Below are 18,294 nucleotides of genomic sequence, written 5' to 3' on the forward strand. Positions count from 1 at the left end.
GCTTAGACCAGGACAGTTACAGCCCAAGGATGGGTTTCCTTTACTATTAAGGCACACCAAACCAGCCAAACAGAGAGAACTTCGGTCTCACCCCACTGGCTAACCATAAGTCATAAAAGTAATGCCCTTAGACACTCCAGTTTCCCAGTATCACCCCCAGCACCGCTCCATATGCGGATGAATGGTTATGAAAACCAATCCCCCTGTAAAAGAAAAAAAGTTCTCCCGATCCCAAAGGACCAAGCCCCAGACCCAGGTCAATATATGTCAGACCTTACCCACAAATCATGCTGTTGCCAATCCTTTAGAATCTAAAATCTAAAGGTTTATTCATAACAGAAAGAAATACAGATGAGAGTTAAAATTTGTTAAAGAAATCAATTACATACAGTAATGGCAAAGTTCTTGGCTCAGGCTTGTAGCAGAGATGGAATAAACTGCAGGCTCAAATCAAGTCTCTGGAGTACATCCACAGCTGGGATGGGTCATTCAGTCCTTTGTTCAGAGCTTCAGTTTGCAGCAAGGTTCCTCCAGAAGTAAGAAGCAGGACTGAAGACAAAATGGAGATGATGATGCTGCCTTTTATAGTCCTTTTGCCATGTGACTTGTGCTTTCTTTGTTCCAACCACAAGCTACCCAGCACATGGCACGGAAAAACCTTACAGGTCTGTCCATAGGCATGTTCCTGCATGCCTTGCTGAGTCACAAGGTGTATCTGCCTTCTCTCAATGGGTCAGTTGTATAGCTGATGGTCCTTAATGGTTCATCAAGCAGGTTAGGCAGTGCTGATGCCAAATTGTCTGGGGTGTCACCCAGAAGCATAGCACAAGTTTGAAATACAGACAGTATAGAGCCAATACATATAACTTTAAATACAAAAATGATACATGCATTCAGATAGCACAATCATAACCAGCAGATCATAACTTTCACATAGACACCTTACTTAATCTCTTTTGTACAAGATTTGGTGCCACTATATGACCTTGGTTGCAACAATGATCTATATGGTCACAGTTCATATTAATAATGTCACAAGATCAAAGAACCAACACCATCTCAACCACATTGGCACATTGAGAATTATCTTGGCACTATCTTAGTATGACCTGAGGGATGAGCAAAATGGGGGGAATGAATCCATGAGCTCCAGTCTCCATCTCAGGAGAAAGGCATTGATCAGTGAGCCTGGACTGTGACCATTCAAGGGGAGAACTGATGGCATTTCTTGTTGTCTTTTGTTGTGAATAGGTTGAGTTCAGGAATATTCTAGTCTTGTAAGATGTCCTCAGCACACCATTGTTGAGGGACCCCTTGTGACTCTGGGAGAATATCCTGCTGACATGGTTGGCCAGCTAGTTCTGGGAGTAAGTGAGCGGCAATGGGAGTAATGTAATGATGCAAAAGCCCCAGAGATTCATCACTTCCTGGCAAAGCGGATCAGATCATGCCTCTCCTTGTCTATTTACACTGCGGTCTCTCCTTGTTGTTATTACTGAAGCCATCATCCTAGAGGCCTCTGCGTCAAGTGCAGGCTGTAGCGAGTCTTGGTCACCAAGTGACTTTCTCCTAGAAAAGTCCTAAATTCCTCCCTTGCATCTTCAGGGAGTTTATCAGTCAATTTGGACATTGCATCCCAGTTTCTGAAGTCATATTTAGCTAAACAGCACCTGGGACTTGTTTGCTATGCACTTCTGGGGAGGGGAAGTAGAATAATTTTTTCTCCCCAACAAATTAAATCTCTTGGGCTCCTTTTTGGGGAGTTGATTTAACGCTCCCCTGACATGATCGTTTGTTAGCAGCAGTAAACATCAGGGAGTTTGGGGCAGGGTGGGAATAAAAACTTTCAAAGCCTTTTATTGGAATGTGATATTGTTTCTCCATGCACTTAGATGTAGCAGCTAAGGAGGCCAGTGCATGCCATAATGTCTTTGCTGACTCCAGAAGAGTTTCATTAATAGGGGGTGGCTACCCTCCAAAGGGCTACTGCCTGGAAAATGTCCAAAAGTGGTCTTTTGCACCAGATCAGCTTGTATGCCCAAAGCCACAGCCATTTTCCTCAGCAGGTTTTGCTAGGATTTAAAATCCTCTGGAAAGAGATCAGGAGTCTGGATTACTGAGTTGTCAGGCAAGGAGGCAACAGGTTTGCAGGAGAGAATGAATCCTCCTTTGATACAACCAGCTCCTCTGAAAATGGTTCATCTTGCAGGACTGATTGCTCAGGGGGATCAATGTTTGCATGTGCCCCCAGCCTAGGTAGCTCTCGAAATGACTTTGTGGACCAGTCTGGCAACTTTCACCTTGAATGGGCCAGAGATCAAGACCCAGGGGTTTGTGAATCACTCCAGGGTTATAAATAGGCCATTAATGAGGGAAATTTTAAGGCAATAGGCACCAGGCCATGATGATCTGTCTTTGCTGTATGAACAATCCCAGTCCCAGTGCTCTCCTAGAAGACTGACTCAACTGGTTGCACCCAGCAGAGGATGGCAAAGTACTGGAGGACTCTGAACCAGACTGCAAAGAGCCATCTGAATAATCAGTGGGCCCACTAAGCAACCTAACTTACCTGTAGTCCATTGTGAAGAGGCCAGTATTGGTACTGATGTGGGCATGATAGTACCACAAATGTGTTCCAAGTTGTAAAGATTATCATGTCAAGACTCAGTACCAAGAAGGATTTTGCAGTGCAAGCCATGGTCAGTGCCCACTCTGGGAATTGGCCTGCTACTAAGACTGTAGGTGCCAAGACAGGGCATGGAACTGATGTCAAGGCTGAAGATTGCACCAGTCCCCAACATAGTGCGCACTGATACTGAAGACGGTGCCAGGGTTGTCAGGAATCAGAGCCTGCAGCAGAGCCAGTCTCCAGGCAACCTAGTGAACACAGCTGGCTTGTAATAGGCTGCCTGATTGGCTACACCACCAGATTGGTGGGAAGAGTGAGCAGACCAGCTTTTAAGCCCGACAGCAGCAGCAGTTTGGCAATTGTTCAAAGTATTTGCCCACTGCTGTGATAGCTTCTGTGGGGGAGGGGTCTTTATATGGAATAGGCACCCCACATGATGGACAGCACTTAGAGTTCAGTGCCTGAGCGCTGCATGCCACCAGTGCCCAGCACCTAAAACTATTAAATAATAAAAACAAAATAAAACAATAAAGGAAGCCTAACTACTGGTACTCACTGCTAACTATTTACATACTCTTCAGCATCTGAGGAAGTGAGCTGTAGCTCACGAAAGCTTATGCTCAAATAAATTGGTTAGTCTCTAAGGTGCCACAAGGACTCCTTTTCTTTTTGCGAATACAGACTAACACGGCTGCTACTCCTAAACCTATTTACATAAAAAGTAAAGCGATAAAGTCACTGACAACGTAGAGACAAAATGGTGAGGTAAGTCACATGGGGAGATCCAGCTCAGGCCATGGGTGATGAGAAGGAACTGAAGGGGATTGGGGAGGTACTGCCCTTATATAGCCTCTCCAGGGGCCATAAGGATGCACATGTGCCGCCCTGACGGCTACTGTGGCAGAAAACTCACCAGCTCCAGCACACTGGGCGTGCACATGGCTGAGTGGCATGCACGTGTGCAACCAGGCCAAGAAGAACACTTTTATCTTGCATAGGCTACACCTCAGTCAACTAAAATCAAGCTACAGGTGTTACCCTGCATCCACCCTAGAAAAAAGGTGGAGTTTATGTGGGGTTTTGCTAGCACACTAGCCATGTCCAACTGAAACTCACTCACTTGGAGTGAAGCCCTCAGATGCATAACTTCACTGCTAAGAGTAGGAATGGGAGTTGGAATCTGTAAGGTCATCCTTTCCAATCCAGCACCAGGATGGGAGGTTTGGCTGGCTCGGGGATGAGAGGTTGAGGAAGGAGATAAGCGTCCTTTCACCCCTAGGCCACAGTCTCCAATCAGGTCTCAATCTGGCTGGTTTAGAGGGAATGTCTGGGAATAAGATAGGAAACTTCTCTAGGGCTCCAGTTCTAACATAGCCCAGGTTGACTGTGATGATGGCCCCACATTGAATCTCATGGTCAATTGGTGGGTCGTTGTATGTGAAACAAGTTTGTGGGCTCTCAGTCTAGTTCCTAACATGGCAAGGGATCACACTGCAAAAACCAGTGGATCAACTGGCACTAACTGGCCCTTGCTGGCAGCCTCAAACAGAGAGACCCAGGAGTGAATGGGCCGCAGAGACTGAATCACCTTTCTCCTTCGAAGGAGTCCTGGTGAGGCACTTTAGCAGGGGGCAGTGTAGTTGTGGTGGCTGCTCTATGACTGTCTGGAGCTGAGGGGCCAGCACCTTTTTTAACACTTAAAGCCTTTATTGACAACTTCTTATCAGGGTTCCTCCTTCTCCAAATCCTCTGACCTTCACAGCCAGCCTCCCACGAGTGGGATGTGTGTGTGTGTCAGAGATTAATTTCTTCCAGCTGGAATTTCCCTTGCCCCCCCTCTTCCCAAAAGTCACCTGATTTCCCCGAAAACCAGCATGTGCTAACCCAGCCCAGATCCACATGCTCCCATCCCAGGGACTCAGCCAAGGGGATTGTGAAACAGGCTCTGGAAATTCCGCTGCGTGGGAGCTTAGGACGTGAAAAAGCTTTATCTGAGAAGGAGAGGCAGGGAAGCCACATTCCACAGGCAGGGGGTGCTACAGCATTGTGAGTAAAGGCTCAGACCCTTCCCTGTCAATTCCCTACATCACTGACTGGGATGTGGTCTCGAGACAGAAAAAAAGAGAGACGGGACAGGGAGAGAGAAACAGGCAAAGACGGAGAGAGAAGGTAAAATCTCCCAAACTAACATTAGAAATGGGCATGGACACCGTTCCCCATTGCTATTGTTTGGGTTGCTTGGATCGGAAAGGGGTTAATCCGTGTGGTACAGCAGAAAGCAGTAGGGGGCACTGTCCCCAGACTCCAGTATAGTACAGGAGATTCTGTGCTGTAAGCTGGGTGACTCAGCAGGGAGCACTTTCTGCCTTGAGTTAGTACTGATTCAAATACCCTAGCCTGGTGCTTGAGGATGCTGTGTGATTGGGTGTGTATGTGATTCATAGGGGGTGCTCTCCACTGTGAGTCAGTACTGACCCCTACACCCCACCATGGTGCTGAGGTGCTATAGTGGAGGAGTTGCTGTTGTTTGGATGAGAGGTACAGCTTCCTCTCCAGGCATAGGAACTAAAGTTGCTTTGGCACGTTCCCCATGAGTTGGGACATTGAAACTGTTGTGCTGGCCACCAAGCACGCACACAGAGAGAAAACACTAATCAGTGCTGTTGTTTTTGTCCCAGTCCCGTAACTCCAAAGTCCAGAAGCTGAGGCTTTTCAGGAAGGACACAGGATGGAACTTTTGCAGAAGTGGTGAGTTGCTGGGTATAGAAGGGGAGTTTTAGCTAATTAATAATTTAATGAACAATGCTGCTCTCCTTGAGTCTTGCATCAATTCTGGAATCTGGATTTAACTACAGCTTTCCCAGGTCCCAGGGATGGAAACAGGGAATGGGACCTAGCTTCCCTGCAGGGACTAACTCCCAGGCAGTGCTGGACCCAGCCCCTGTAACACTTCCAGCATCCAGGAAGTGGGAGACTAGGTCTGGGAATGGAATCAGTGCCAAAGTCTCACCTGGCAAGAGCTCCATGTAAAGAGCTGCAAGAGGAAGCTATTCTCAGTGTACAACAGCAAGTCTCATTGCTATTGAAAAACTCTGGAACTAGGCTACATATTAATCTTCAGAGCCACCCACTGGAACTTTTCTATTAACTATTTACATATAACCAGACATAGAGCACTCCGGTAACATTGCCTTCCTCTTCCCTCTCTCAGGTGGCTCATCCTCTGTTGCCTCCTGGCCTGGGCTGATGCAGCCCCCATGTATGGCGAGATTCTGTCCCCTAACTATCCTCAGGGGTACCCCAATGATGTGAAGGAGTCCTGGGAAATCAGTGTCCCCCCAGGGTATGGCATCCGCCTCTATTTCACCCACCTAGACATAGAGCCATCCCAGGACTGCGAGTATGATTCTGTGAAGGTACAGTACCCCATCCACCCCTACTCAGGGGAACAGAGGGGATTGTGGGGCAGGACTGAGGAGCAGCAGCAGAGCTCAGTGGGGCCTGTGGGGAAGAAGTCTGTATGGGAGCCCAGGACTGGAATAGGGGACCTACCAGCCCCTCCTGGTGTTGAACTGAAGCACAGATGATTCAGTGCGTCCACACTAGCCATAGCTGAATCAATGTAAGTTTTGCCTGGCATCCACACTAGCACTGTTTAAACCAATTCAGTTTCAATGCTCTCTGGTCATCTGTTCTCACTACAGAATTATACGCAGAGCTACCAGCTCCATTCCACAGCTGTCTCAGCCACTGAGCCTCCGCTAGTTTGCCAGCCGAGTGTCCACTCTCACCCCTCCCCATTTCCCTTCCAATTATGTCCCCCACATTGTCTCCATTAGAAATGCCTTCCCAACTGCTACTAATGCCCCCTTCCAGTCACGACCTCAGTCAATGAACCCTGTTCGTGCAAAGGCTATTTTAGCTATGACTGCCATTGACCTTCATGCTGGCACCCAAACACTTAAGCCTGAAATGACTCAAAGTTAACCTCTGAACAATCATAAACTATGCCGTGTAACTGGTTGCATGATAATGAGCTGCTGGGGGAGCTTGGGTGTAGACCTGGGGCATATTGCTATTGTGCCAAGGGGCTCAAATGTTGATAACCACAACAAATTTCTCTAGTGAGACAAGACTTCTCTGTCTGTCCCTCTGCAGATCCTGTCCGGTGACCATGTCGAGGGCCTGCTCTGTGGTCGAAAGCGCAGCAGAGACCCTGGTTCCCCAATCCTGAAGGAATTCTATGTCCCTTATAACACCCTGACTGTGACTTTCCAGTCAGACTTTTCCAATGAGGAGCGTTTCACTGGTTTCACTGCCTACTATGTTGCAGTGGGTAAGACTGGGCCTGCCTCTGAGTCTCTAGAGTGCCCTGTGGACATGAGTTTCTGTTGAGCAGTGTCCAACAACTGGCAGGAGGGAGGGGCTTTGGCACCAAGGTCTTCCTCACAGTGCTGTCCTATCACTGCCCAACTGGGAGAGACACCAGCAGAGTGAGCTTCTCCACAGCAGTGCCAGTCAGCACCCTGCTTCAGTGCTTCTACTTGAGAGGCCTCCACTGCTTGGCATCAATACCTGTTTACCCCACTCCCTAATCATAACCTGCTTTCTTCCCCCAGTTTCCTCTCTTATGCTCGGCACACTCTGGTCTCACTTTACTCCTTGCAGATGTGAATGAGTGCATGGATTTCAAGGAGGATGCCTGCAGCCACTATTGCAATAACTACATTGGTGGTTACTTCTGCTCCTGCCCCCCAGAGTACTTCCTGCATGAGGATCAGAAGACGTGTGGAGGTAAGAGCAGGAGGTGATATAGGCACCACTGATACTGAACTGGGAGGAACTTCTCCATGGGTGGTCTGATTGTTAAGGAAATGCACAGGGGATGGTAAATGGGAAGGAGCTGCAATAAACAGGGAGTACAGGACAATAAATCAATGGGATATAGAATGGGAATAGCAAAATGATTCACCATCTGAATGGGGAGGAATAGCGCTAAACAATGGGAGGCAGTAAAGAACTAAAGAGACCAGTAAACCAGAAGTTTGCAAAGTGTTTTGGCTTCCAGAGAGGCCAGTGCAATTTTGGGGGTTGAATAAATGGAAGCATCCTGGAGTATGAAAGTATCAATACAGTCCTGAGAAGATCCCACCAGGATACTGTGCTCAGCTGCAGGGGACTCAGTCTCAGAGGCCTCACATCCCAGAACAGAGAGGGGACAGTCCTTCTCCATAGAGCTTAGGGAGACACCACCTGGGGTACTGTAGGCAGCATGGGATCCTTAATTGTAAGAAAAGAGTGACAAACTGAGAGAGCTCAGAGAGGAGCCCAAAATGCACAGGGAATCAGAGGGGTACATTCAAAGAGCTAAATCCCACCAGCTAGGCAAAGCCCTTGTTGGTTGTGTAACACAAACACTATCTACAAATGCGTGAGGGGCACAAATCAGAGATGATGGGGCATTGTTTTGGAAGGCTGAAGGGGGAGAACTAGGAGAAATGGGGATGAGATTGAACCAAAGGACAGGTGCTCAGGACCCATCACCCATTCCAGGGGGATCTGTGCAGTTGTCTCCCCAGATGAAGGACCCAGAGCACCACTGCTCAGGACACTAGGAAATGAGATCCCCAGAAAGTGGATGGGAGAACAATCCTCTCCTGGTCCACCAAGGGGAGAGACAGGTTCTCATTTCTGGCTGATGCAATGTCTCAACATGATTAATGCAGGTGATAGGACACTGGAGGTGGATTGGAAGGTGGGGGCTCTCCCCTCATCTCCCTTCCTGACCTCCCTGTCCATGTTCCTTCCTCAACCCTAGTGAACTGCAGTGGGAGTGTATTCACTGAGCTGTCAGGGGAAATCTCCAGCCCCAACTACCCCAACCTGTATCCTGAGAGCTTGTACTGTGAATACCGTGTGGTCCTGGAGCCGGGCTACCATGTGGTGCTGAACATCAGGAGTGGGGACTTTGATTTAGAACCGGCCGACTCAGAAGGGAACTGCCCCGACAGCTTAACAGTAGGTGGTGGGGTACACAGAGGAGATCTTTATGACTGGGGCCCCCTTACCCTGCTCACCCCTGATCTCAGCCATGTCTTCCTAGAGATTCCCTCCCCTCATACTCAGGGCTCCTCTCTCCCTGCTCACCCCTAATCCCAGATGTGTCCCCCCCCCCACTAGAGATTTCCTTCCCCTCACATTCAGGGCCCACTCTCCTTGCTCAACCTTAATCCCAACTGTATATCCCTGTTAAGATTTCCCCCAACCCCCACCCCTTGACTCCATCTCTTTCACTTTCTCTCTGTCTCCTACTCTTCTCTTCCAATTTTTCATTGCTTCTTGATTATTATTTTCCCAGTTCACAGACGGAAAACAACATTTTGGTCCCTATTGTGGCAACAAATTCCCAGGGCCTCCAAAAATTAAAACCAGGAGCAATATTCTTGATATTATCTTCCAAACAGACAAAACGGCACAAAAGAAAGGCTGGAAAATGCGCTACTTTGGGGACCGTGAGTAAATACCCTTGGAAAATGCTCACTTTGCTGCTCTGAGACAGAAAGGATAGATAGATGGTTTGGCTAAGTGGATGCCTGTTGCTTGGGTGAAAGGGTGGTTGCTGGCTGGGAGTCAAAGAGAGAAAGGTGGGAAAAAAGAGAAAGTGAGTCTCAAACCGATCAGTCACTGATATCCTCTTTCCTCCCCAAAGCAATAACCTGTCCCCAGACTGTCACCCCAAACTCTATTCTTGACCCCCTGAAGGACAACTACATCTTCAAGGACTATGTGAAGGTGACCTGCATGGAAGGTTATGAGGTTGAGATGGTAAGCTGCCCATCCAGCCCTGCAATGGGGTCCTATAATCCCTTCCCCTCAGATGTCATGAGAACCCTGTTGACCTCAATGTACCTCTCCCAGGCACTATAAAGCACCTTCTCCTTCCTCCCTACCCACCACAGAATCTGAAAGTCAGTTCCTTAAAACCTGACAGGGAGAGAATATGTTGTGTGCAGATTTCAGCGCAGAACCACTTGAACAAATGGGGACCCCTTCCCCAACAGCTCTGCAGTGGCTCTGGATGCCCTCACTGGTCTTGAAACTGGTTTTGCTATGGCTGACTCAGACCACTGGGCATCACACCTTCCACCCCACTCCAGACTAGGTCAGATCAATAGCCTTGTCTAACCTAGTACTCTGCCTCCCTCTATACCTGACTGCTCTGCAGATATCCCTACATCTTAGTGAAATCCCTCCACAGGGGAGCTTAATTTGGTTACATTTTACTCTCAGTAACTGACACGCATTCTTCTTTCACTCAGCAACAAGGCAGCCTAGCAGCCTTTCACTCCAGCTGCCAAAGCAATGGAGAATGGAGCAACTCGCACCACAAATGTGTCCGTAAGTTTCCCTTTCCTCTATGGCTGTCGGAGATCTGGAAATGGGATACGGGCCTTTCAGTGTTAGGGCATTAGTTTCAATCTGACCTTAGATGTGGGGGAATGGGTGATCCACAGGGGAATGAGGAATGCTCTCTGAGCCTGCCTAGTGCAGTGATGACCAGTGACGAATGAGGAGTTGCAGTGGTTCCTAGTCAGACAGTGCAAATGAATTACTGGGTGGGGATACCCCTTTGATAACCGTCCTTTCTGTTTTTCTCTGCAGCTGTGAACTGTGGTGTCCCTGACACTATTGACAATGGCAAAGCCACCTACCTGTCAGGATTTGAGGAGACTCAGTATGAAGCTGTTATCCGCTATGGCTGCGAAGAACCATATTATACCCTGCAAACCAGAGGGGATGGTAGGGATTCCCCAGCCATGGTGGCATCTGCCTGTGATTAAAGGCCCAAGAAAGAGCATTGTCCAATTGCTGTATTCTGACTGCCACCAGTAAGATCCCCTCATGGGGCTGAGGCTGGGACTATATTCCTAGGGAAGACTGAACTGTTTAGTGTAGCCCAGCCTCGCCCAGATAAAATCCCCTAGTTGGGTGGGCTTGTAGCTAATGGTCCTGTTCAATGGTCACTGCCATGGTGTCTGAGTTTGGTGGTTTGTTTGCATTGTGTTACTGAGCTCTCAGTCTAGCTCCCAGGTGCCCAAACCACCAAAAAACCCACCATCACAACTGGCACTGATAGTCTCTGCCACTGGCAGCTTCAGAAGAGAGGTCAAGGATTTAATAAGACAGAGACCATACTCCCTGCTAGGGTAGGGGCTGAGGCACATTGGCAGGGGCTCTGTGTCTGTGTGTCTGCTCACTCTGCTGCTAACTGGGCTGTACTCACTGTCAGTCTGTCACCTTTGCACAATAATCTCTCCCTTTCCACACATTAACTAGATTAAAAACTGGCTAACTGATAGGTCTCAAAATGTAATTGTAAATGGGGAAGCATCATAGAGCAGTGTTTCCAGTGGGGTCCCACAGGCATTGGTTTTTGGCCCTAGGCTTTTTAGGGTTTTTATCAATGAGCTGGAAGAAAACATAAAATTGTCACCGATAAAGTTTGCAGATAACACAAAAATTAGGGCAATAATAATAATAATAATAATAATTAGGTAAATAATGAAAAGGACAGGTCACTGATACAGAGAGATCTGGCTTGGTTGGTAAACTGGGCACAAGCAAACATAGAATCATAGAATATCAGCGTTGGAAGGGACCCCAGAAGGTCATCTAGTCCAACCCCCAAACACTTTGTTTTAACATTTTAATACAGCCAAATGTAAATGTATGCATTTAGAAACAAAGAATGTAGGCCATATTTGTATGATGGGGGAATTCTAGCCTAGAAAGCCATGATCCTGACAAAGACTTGGGGGTCATGGTGGATAATTGTAAACTCCCAGTGTGACGCTGTGGCCAAAAGAGCTAATGTGATCCTTGGATGTATAAATGGGAATATTGAGTAGCTGTAGGAAGATTATATTACCTCTGTATTTGGCCACTACTGGAATACTGGGTCCAGTCAGAACACAGAGGTCCCTAATTCATTTAAGATGCTGATAAATTGGAGAAGGTTCAGAGAAGAGCTATGAGAATGATTAAAAGTTTGGAAAACATGCCTTATAGTGCTAGACTCAAGGAGTTCAATCTATTTAACTTAACAAAGAGAAGGTTAACGGGTGACTTGACCTCAGTCTACAAGTACCTATATGAAGAACAGAAGTTTGATAATAGACTCTTCAGTCTCGCATACAAAAGTATAACAAGATCCAATGGCTGGAAATTGAAGCTAGACAAATTCATACTGGAAATAAGGCAAATTTTTAACAGGGTGGGTAACTAATCCATTGGAACAACTGACCAAGGGCCATTGTGAATTCTCCATCACTAGCCATTTTAAAATCAAAATTGGATGTTTTTCTAAAAGATCTGCTCTAGCCCACACAGGAATGAATAAATTAATGGAAGTCCTGTGCTCTGTGTTTTGCAGACTAGGTGATCACAGTCATCCCTTCTTGCCACAGGATCTAAGAAAACCAGTTCCCCAGAATTGTTGGTCACATTCTCATGATGTTTTGTACTGAAATCCTTTCCATGCTTCTGTGTTTTCCAAGGGCTTTATCGGTGTTCAGCCAGCGGGAAATGGGTGAGTGAAGAGATGGGAACAGAGCTTCCAGCGTGTGTTCCAGGTATCACAAAGAACTTTGTCTATGTGTGCATGTTCTGTGTGTGTGTGTGTGTTTTGTGGAGACCCAATCACCATTAAAAGTCAGTTTCTCTCCATCACTTCTCTCTAATTTAAAGAAAGCTAAACCAATCTGCCTGAAAAATTGGTGGTTCCTTTTCCAGGGCAGAATTTGACTGGTAATTTGAGTCACATTAGATCTGGTGTTTTTGAGATCGGTGGGTTCCTGAGAAAGATCAGAGGGAGCAGCAGAAGGAAGCTGGGAAATACATAAACTCTACCAGTCTTCTAGTGAACCAGAACAGGGTCTCACTGCAGCCAGTATTGGACCCTGCTGCCGCCTCAGTTTCCCTACTATTGCCTCTGCTGGTTCTCATGTTTTAGCCCTTCAGACAAATTAAAATTCATCCCCTTCCAGCAGGTAAACAAAAAACGTCTAAAAAACAAAACAGATGTCCAGCAACCTCACACTGGGTCTTCCCCAGTTTAGTCAGGTGCATCCTCACCAGGCCCCATAAACTTTTCACCCTCTCTTGGATGTAGCTTCTCTTGTAGCCTCCTCCTGGGCTCAGCAGTCCATTATGTGCTCTTGGAGCAGGGCAATAGACAGGGGACTTCACTCACCTTCACTGGAAAGCCCAGCCTAAACCCCTAAGAAAGCATAAATGTTAACTCTCTTCAGTACTCATCCATGCTCTCCTGGCCAGACTACCTTGAATATCCTTTCTCAGGGCCTCTAATTGCTCCTTAAGTTGCTCCTGCCCCTTGCTACAGTTAGCTCCAGCCAGGCCTTTCCCTCTAGCTAGTATGGAGAGCTTCTTCCCTAGTGCTTTCTGGGTCTCCTGTAGTCTCTCACTTGTGACTCATTCAGCAGGCTCCCTCTGATAGGAAGCACCAACTCATGGCTACAGGTATATGTTGCCTGGTCACCTGAACCAACCACCAGGTCCAGCTCAAACTCACCATCTGGGAGGTGGATAACTAGGTACTGGTGAGGCTGAGCCAGCCCCCCTGAAAGGGCCAGCTCACTCTGTGACATGAACCTTGCAATGTCTGCATAGACTCCTGTGAAAGGGAAACTCCTGAAACATGTTATAAAAAATAAAACTAAGGAAACTCCATGACAGAACGATGAATTAAGTTTCAGTGAAGTTTGAAACTGTGGCCTGGCAATTGTACAACCTAACATTCTAAACTAGGGACATTAACTTTAATTGAATAAAGTCCACAAAAGAATGATGGATAATTGTGAATAATAATCACAGACTTCACAGATTATGATAGTGAGCAGCCTTACGTGTGGGGCCTTGTATTATCACTGAATAAGCTGAATCTCACAGACAACTTTATCCTCAAAGAACACACAGGTTCACTGCATCCATGAGACTCATTGCCTGTGACTCTCCTAACCAAAGCCTCTACACTATAGGATTTACATACCACGAGCAGAGAAGAGTGTGATGGCAAAAGATCAAAGACAACTATGTGTAAAACCAGTGCATTATACTTCAGACTATCCAGAGTCCATGTATATATTCTCCAACAGAGTGGGTTTGTCTGATTTAATTCTTTCTACGGCCTTTACCAAACTCCTTCACAAAGAAATCCTTCATCTTAAGGGACAATATTGCAAAACAAGAATGATGGGACCAGTAGATGGACGATATGAGCTTGGCAGTGATAAAAGGGCAGAACTGAGCCTGTTTGGGTGACTTTAACTGTGAATTTCTTGACTTCTACATTAGAATTTGAGGGTGCATAGGAGACAAGGTGGGTGAGGACCCACTTTTGTTGGTGGAACGTACAAGCTTTTGAGCTACACAGAGTTCTTCTTCAACCAACATGGCTTCAACAAAGATGCGAACAATTTAAGGATGGGCATTTTTATACTTCACTGAAGTTAATAAACATTTTATTTCCAAATTTGCTTACTGTGGGCTGTCAATTAATCACATTTAACTCAAGCGATTAACGCAAAACAAATTAATGAGATTTTAAAAAATAGTTGAGATAAATTGCACTTTTAATTACACTGTTAAACAATAATAGAATACCAATTTAAATTTATTATAAATATTTTTGGATGTTTTTCTACATTGTCAAGTACATTGACTTCATTTACAATATAAAATACAAAGTGTACACTGCTCACTTTATATTACAACAGTGCCATGCGAACACCTGTTCTCACTTTCAGGTGATATTGTAAATAAGAATCAGGCAGCATTATCTTCCGTAAATGTAAACAAACTTGGTTGTCTTAGTGATTGGCTGAACAAGAAGTAGGAGTGAGTGGGCTTCTGGCTCTAAAGTTCTACATTGTTTTGGTTTTGAGTGCAGTTAAGTAAAAAAAAATTCTACATTTGTAAGCTGCATTTTCATGATAAAGAGATTGCATTACAGTACTTGTATGAGATAAATTGACAAATACTATTTCTTTTATCTTTTTTACAGTGCAACATATTTGTAATAAAAATAATAATATAAAGTGAGCAGTGTACACTTTGTATTCTGTGTTGTAATTGAAATCAGTATATTGAAAATGTAGAAAAACATCCAAAATATTTATAATATATTTAAATTGGTATTCTATTATTGTTTAACAGTGTGATTAGAAGTGCGATTATTCACGACTATTTTTGTAAACTCACAATTAATTGTGATTATTTTTTTAATCATTTGACAACCCTGTTCCTTAGTTCTTCTTTTCTGTAAACTTTGGATGCAGATTATTTGACAGAGAACTGCCATAGACACAGGTTACTCTGGACCAGGGTGATGTCAAGTAAACAGGAGAGAGAGGGGACTATAGGATTTTTAGTGATGCACAGACAACAACCCTACTAGCAAGTGGTAATTCTCCCATTGCGTTTCTCCCTTTTTATTTCCCTTCTAGTCTGTGGGATCCCCAGTACACCCATCGAGGAGCAGCAGAGGATTTTTGGGGGCACCCGTGCTAAGCCAGGCAACTTCCCCTGGCAGGTCTTATTCCAACACCCACGGGGAGGTGGGGTACTTATTTCAGACCGCTGGGTGCTGACTGCAGCTCATGTGCTGGATGATTCAAATAGCAAGCCCACAATGTATGCTGGGGTGACCAACATCAACCAACAGCTCCAGAAGGAGGAGCCCATACAGCTGTTTGAAGAAGAAGTGTTCATTCACCCTAACTGGATGAAGGTGGCAAACCCAGAAGCTCGGACAAATTTTGATAATGACATTGCGCTGCTGAAGCTGAAGGCGCCTGTGAAGATGGGCCCCAAGATCTCACCACTCTGCCTCCCTGGTGGTTCCCCTGAATATGAGCTGGAGAAAGGCAGACTGGGCTACATATCTGGCTGGGGCCGGACAGAGAACCGAAGCAGAGTCTACCATCTCATGAAGGCGCAGATCCCCGTGGTGGACATGGCACAATGCCGTAGTGTGAAGCCGAAGCCACCTGCTGATTCCACCACTTTCCAATTCACTGACAACATGGTCTGTGCTGGAGATGGCACAAAGGACAGCTGTTCTGGGGACAGTGGCGGAGCCTATGCCATCAAAGACCCCCACAATGACAAACAGTACTATGTGGGTGGCCTGGTCTCCTGGGGACCACAGTGTGGCACGTATGGCCTTTACACCAGAGTGGGGCGCTACCGGGACTGGATCATAGGGACCATGAGCAGATATGAGGAGGGAGAGGGATCACACAAATAGATTCTTCTCACCCTAGGGCACTGCCATCTCACCAGGTGTTGAGGTCAGATGTCCCAGCAGATTGGCTGACCTTTGATCCCATCTACTCTTTGTGCAACAGACCCAACTGCATTGTGGCTGTGCCAGAGTAGGGAGTCAGAAACAATGAGTTATCTATTGCATTGTAACTACATCAAGGAGGGGCATCTCTCTTCCTTCCTCCACTGGAATTGCCAGGGCAGGAACAGAGAGTGTGAAGGGTAAAGAGGCCCTTTTTTACCTTTACCCATAACATTCTTTGCTCAAATTCCTTGGTTTTCAGAGAGAAGCTAGCCATGCCCCATCCACATGATAGCTCTGAGGCTGAAACCCATCAATGGGGACAATAGAGGGTAATTGCTGGTCTGCAAGGACTAGGTTCAGAGCCTAGCCAACTAATAGAAGAGGGGCTGCTCCTTCTCCTCACTGGCACAACAACAGCTCACTGACTTCCGACTCATGTATTCTCTGTATCACTCACACTGTCTAATTGCATTAAAGGATCACCAAATCACCTCCTTGTGTGTGCAGTCTCCTTTCTTCTCAGACTAGATCTAGGTTCCCACCTAAAGTGACCCATCTACCCCCTCACTCCCATGCTAAAAGCTGTAGGCCTTTTAAAAGCTGTGGCTCATGATACCTCACTGCAGCATCTGGGACCTTTATATGAGCCACAGATGTACTGGCTGGAACCTCACTGGCAGCTGCTGTCAAAGAGAAGTGGTTGTTTCACAGATCCAGGTCTAGGAATCAAAGCTGAGGGGAGTGAGTCTTCCACATTCACCTGCCTCAGGGCCAGATTTTCAAACTTAATCATATTGTGCAACATACACAAAGTCCAGGGAGGTCACTGGACTTACACCAGAGATGTACTTGTCAATCCTCGATGTCTCACAGACACCTTCCTTTCCAGCATGCTACTCCCAGTCCTGAATTCTCCATACACGTTCTGGAGTAGTGAGGAATAGTTCCTCTCTATGTGGATCGGAGGAGACATCATCAGAGTTACTGTGCTCCGCTCTGGGATCCTCAATCTCTGAGGCTTCATGTTCTGGAGCAATGAGGGGATAACACCCCTTTGTATGGTTCTTGGGGAGACACCACCTGGATACTCTGCTCAGGTCTGGGCCCTTGAATCCCAATGCTATGTTTCCATTCAGCCTTGGACAGGCCCCACCTGAGGGCCTGCTTTCAGAATTGGGCCTCTTATCAGAAAGGGCTTTGGAGGTCAGTTGAAAAAAACACTGGAAGTCCTAAGAATAGCCAGATCTGGGCTAGCAGAAAGCCTGAGTGTCTGATGTTTGATGGCTACTTCAGCAGAAGCAGCTCTGCAGAGTTCAATTTGGGAATCACTGATCCTTTGGAAGCGATGGAAATGGGGATCTCCAAATTAAACAAAGACATTTCTTTATCACGCAGGAAACTCTAGTCTCTTTTTTCCACTTAAGCCCAGCGGCATCCCTCAGTTCTTCACTGGGCCCTTGTTGGAGAGAGATTGTTTCCTATGGGAACTGGGAAGTATTATGTTAACTTCCATGGAATAAAATGGACCAGAGAGTCAAATATGTTATCATGGCTTGGTCATTGTACTACACTAAACAGTTAAGCATTGTTTGGGGTTTTGAATACAGAGACTTAATTCCATGGCAACCACCATTAAAAATCTGTATAACTTTTTATTAAAGGTACAGAAAAAGAAGGAAAAACAGTTAAAGCATTTGAAATGTAAAATACTAAATGAGGCTTTCATTTTAACAATATCTCTTCTTCCCTTTCTCTTTTGCTGTAGGGAGCTTTCTGACTGTCCTTAGATGGTATTAACTGTCCTTTGTGGGGAAAAGAGAAACAGTTGAGAGTCTAGGGTTGCCAACAGTCGCTTATTCTATGGGATGTCCCTTTTTTTTTTAATCTCTGTACAATAAGATTGGGAGGTGCTGAGTGCAAAAAGCAGCAAGAAAGACCCTTGGCGAATGTAGCTGAATACTGCTTATTAATTATTAATTAATCTATATATATATTATTTTTGAAATACAGTGTTGGCTACCCTAGCTGCAGCTGCTGTTGTTGAAGTCTGATCCTGTTTCCTTTAAGCCAAAACAAGACAAACACACCCAAAAGGGGACAGAAAAGAACAGCAAAGTTGAAAATGCAGTTTCTGTTTCTAGTGTTGACTCTCACTTGCAGCCTCACTACTGGAAAAAACAGTCATAGCCGGGAAGCCGGGACAAGACCTGACAAACTTATACCAGCATCAGGCAGTTTAAGAGGTTGCTTTTAGCTGCCTCTCTGGTCATGCACTCACAGCAGTGTTGCGAAAGAG

General features: G+C 46.0%; 1 protein-coding gene across 1 annotated transcript; it reads left to right on the forward strand.

Annotated features, from left to right (window-relative positions):
* The first annotated feature begins 4,689 nt into the window (after positions 1 to 4,689).
* C1S (complement C1s) lies at positions 4,690 to 16,489 on the forward strand. Its single transcript, XM_073312125.1, has 12 exons — positions 4,690 to 4,798; positions 5,308 to 5,377; positions 5,841 to 6,045; positions 6,788 to 6,965; positions 7,298 to 7,423; positions 8,448 to 8,647; positions 8,988 to 9,141; positions 9,339 to 9,454; positions 9,949 to 10,027; positions 10,292 to 10,429; positions 12,187 to 12,261; positions 15,154 to 16,489. The coding sequence occupies exons 2-12, from the start codon at positions 5,358 to 5,360 to the stop codon at positions 15,954 to 15,956; spliced, it is 2,094 nt and encodes a 697-aa protein (XP_073168226.1). The 5' UTR covers positions 4,690 to 4,798; positions 5,308 to 5,357; the 3' UTR covers positions 15,957 to 16,489.
* The last annotated feature ends 1,805 nt before the right edge of the window (positions 16,490 to 18,294 follow it).

This window comes from Lepidochelys kempii, chromosome 1 (genome assembly GCF_965140265.1).
Source record: "Lepidochelys kempii isolate rLepKem1 chromosome 1, rLepKem1.hap2, whole genome shotgun sequence".
Lineage (NCBI taxonomy): Eukaryota > Metazoa > Chordata > Testudines > Cheloniidae > Lepidochelys > Lepidochelys kempii.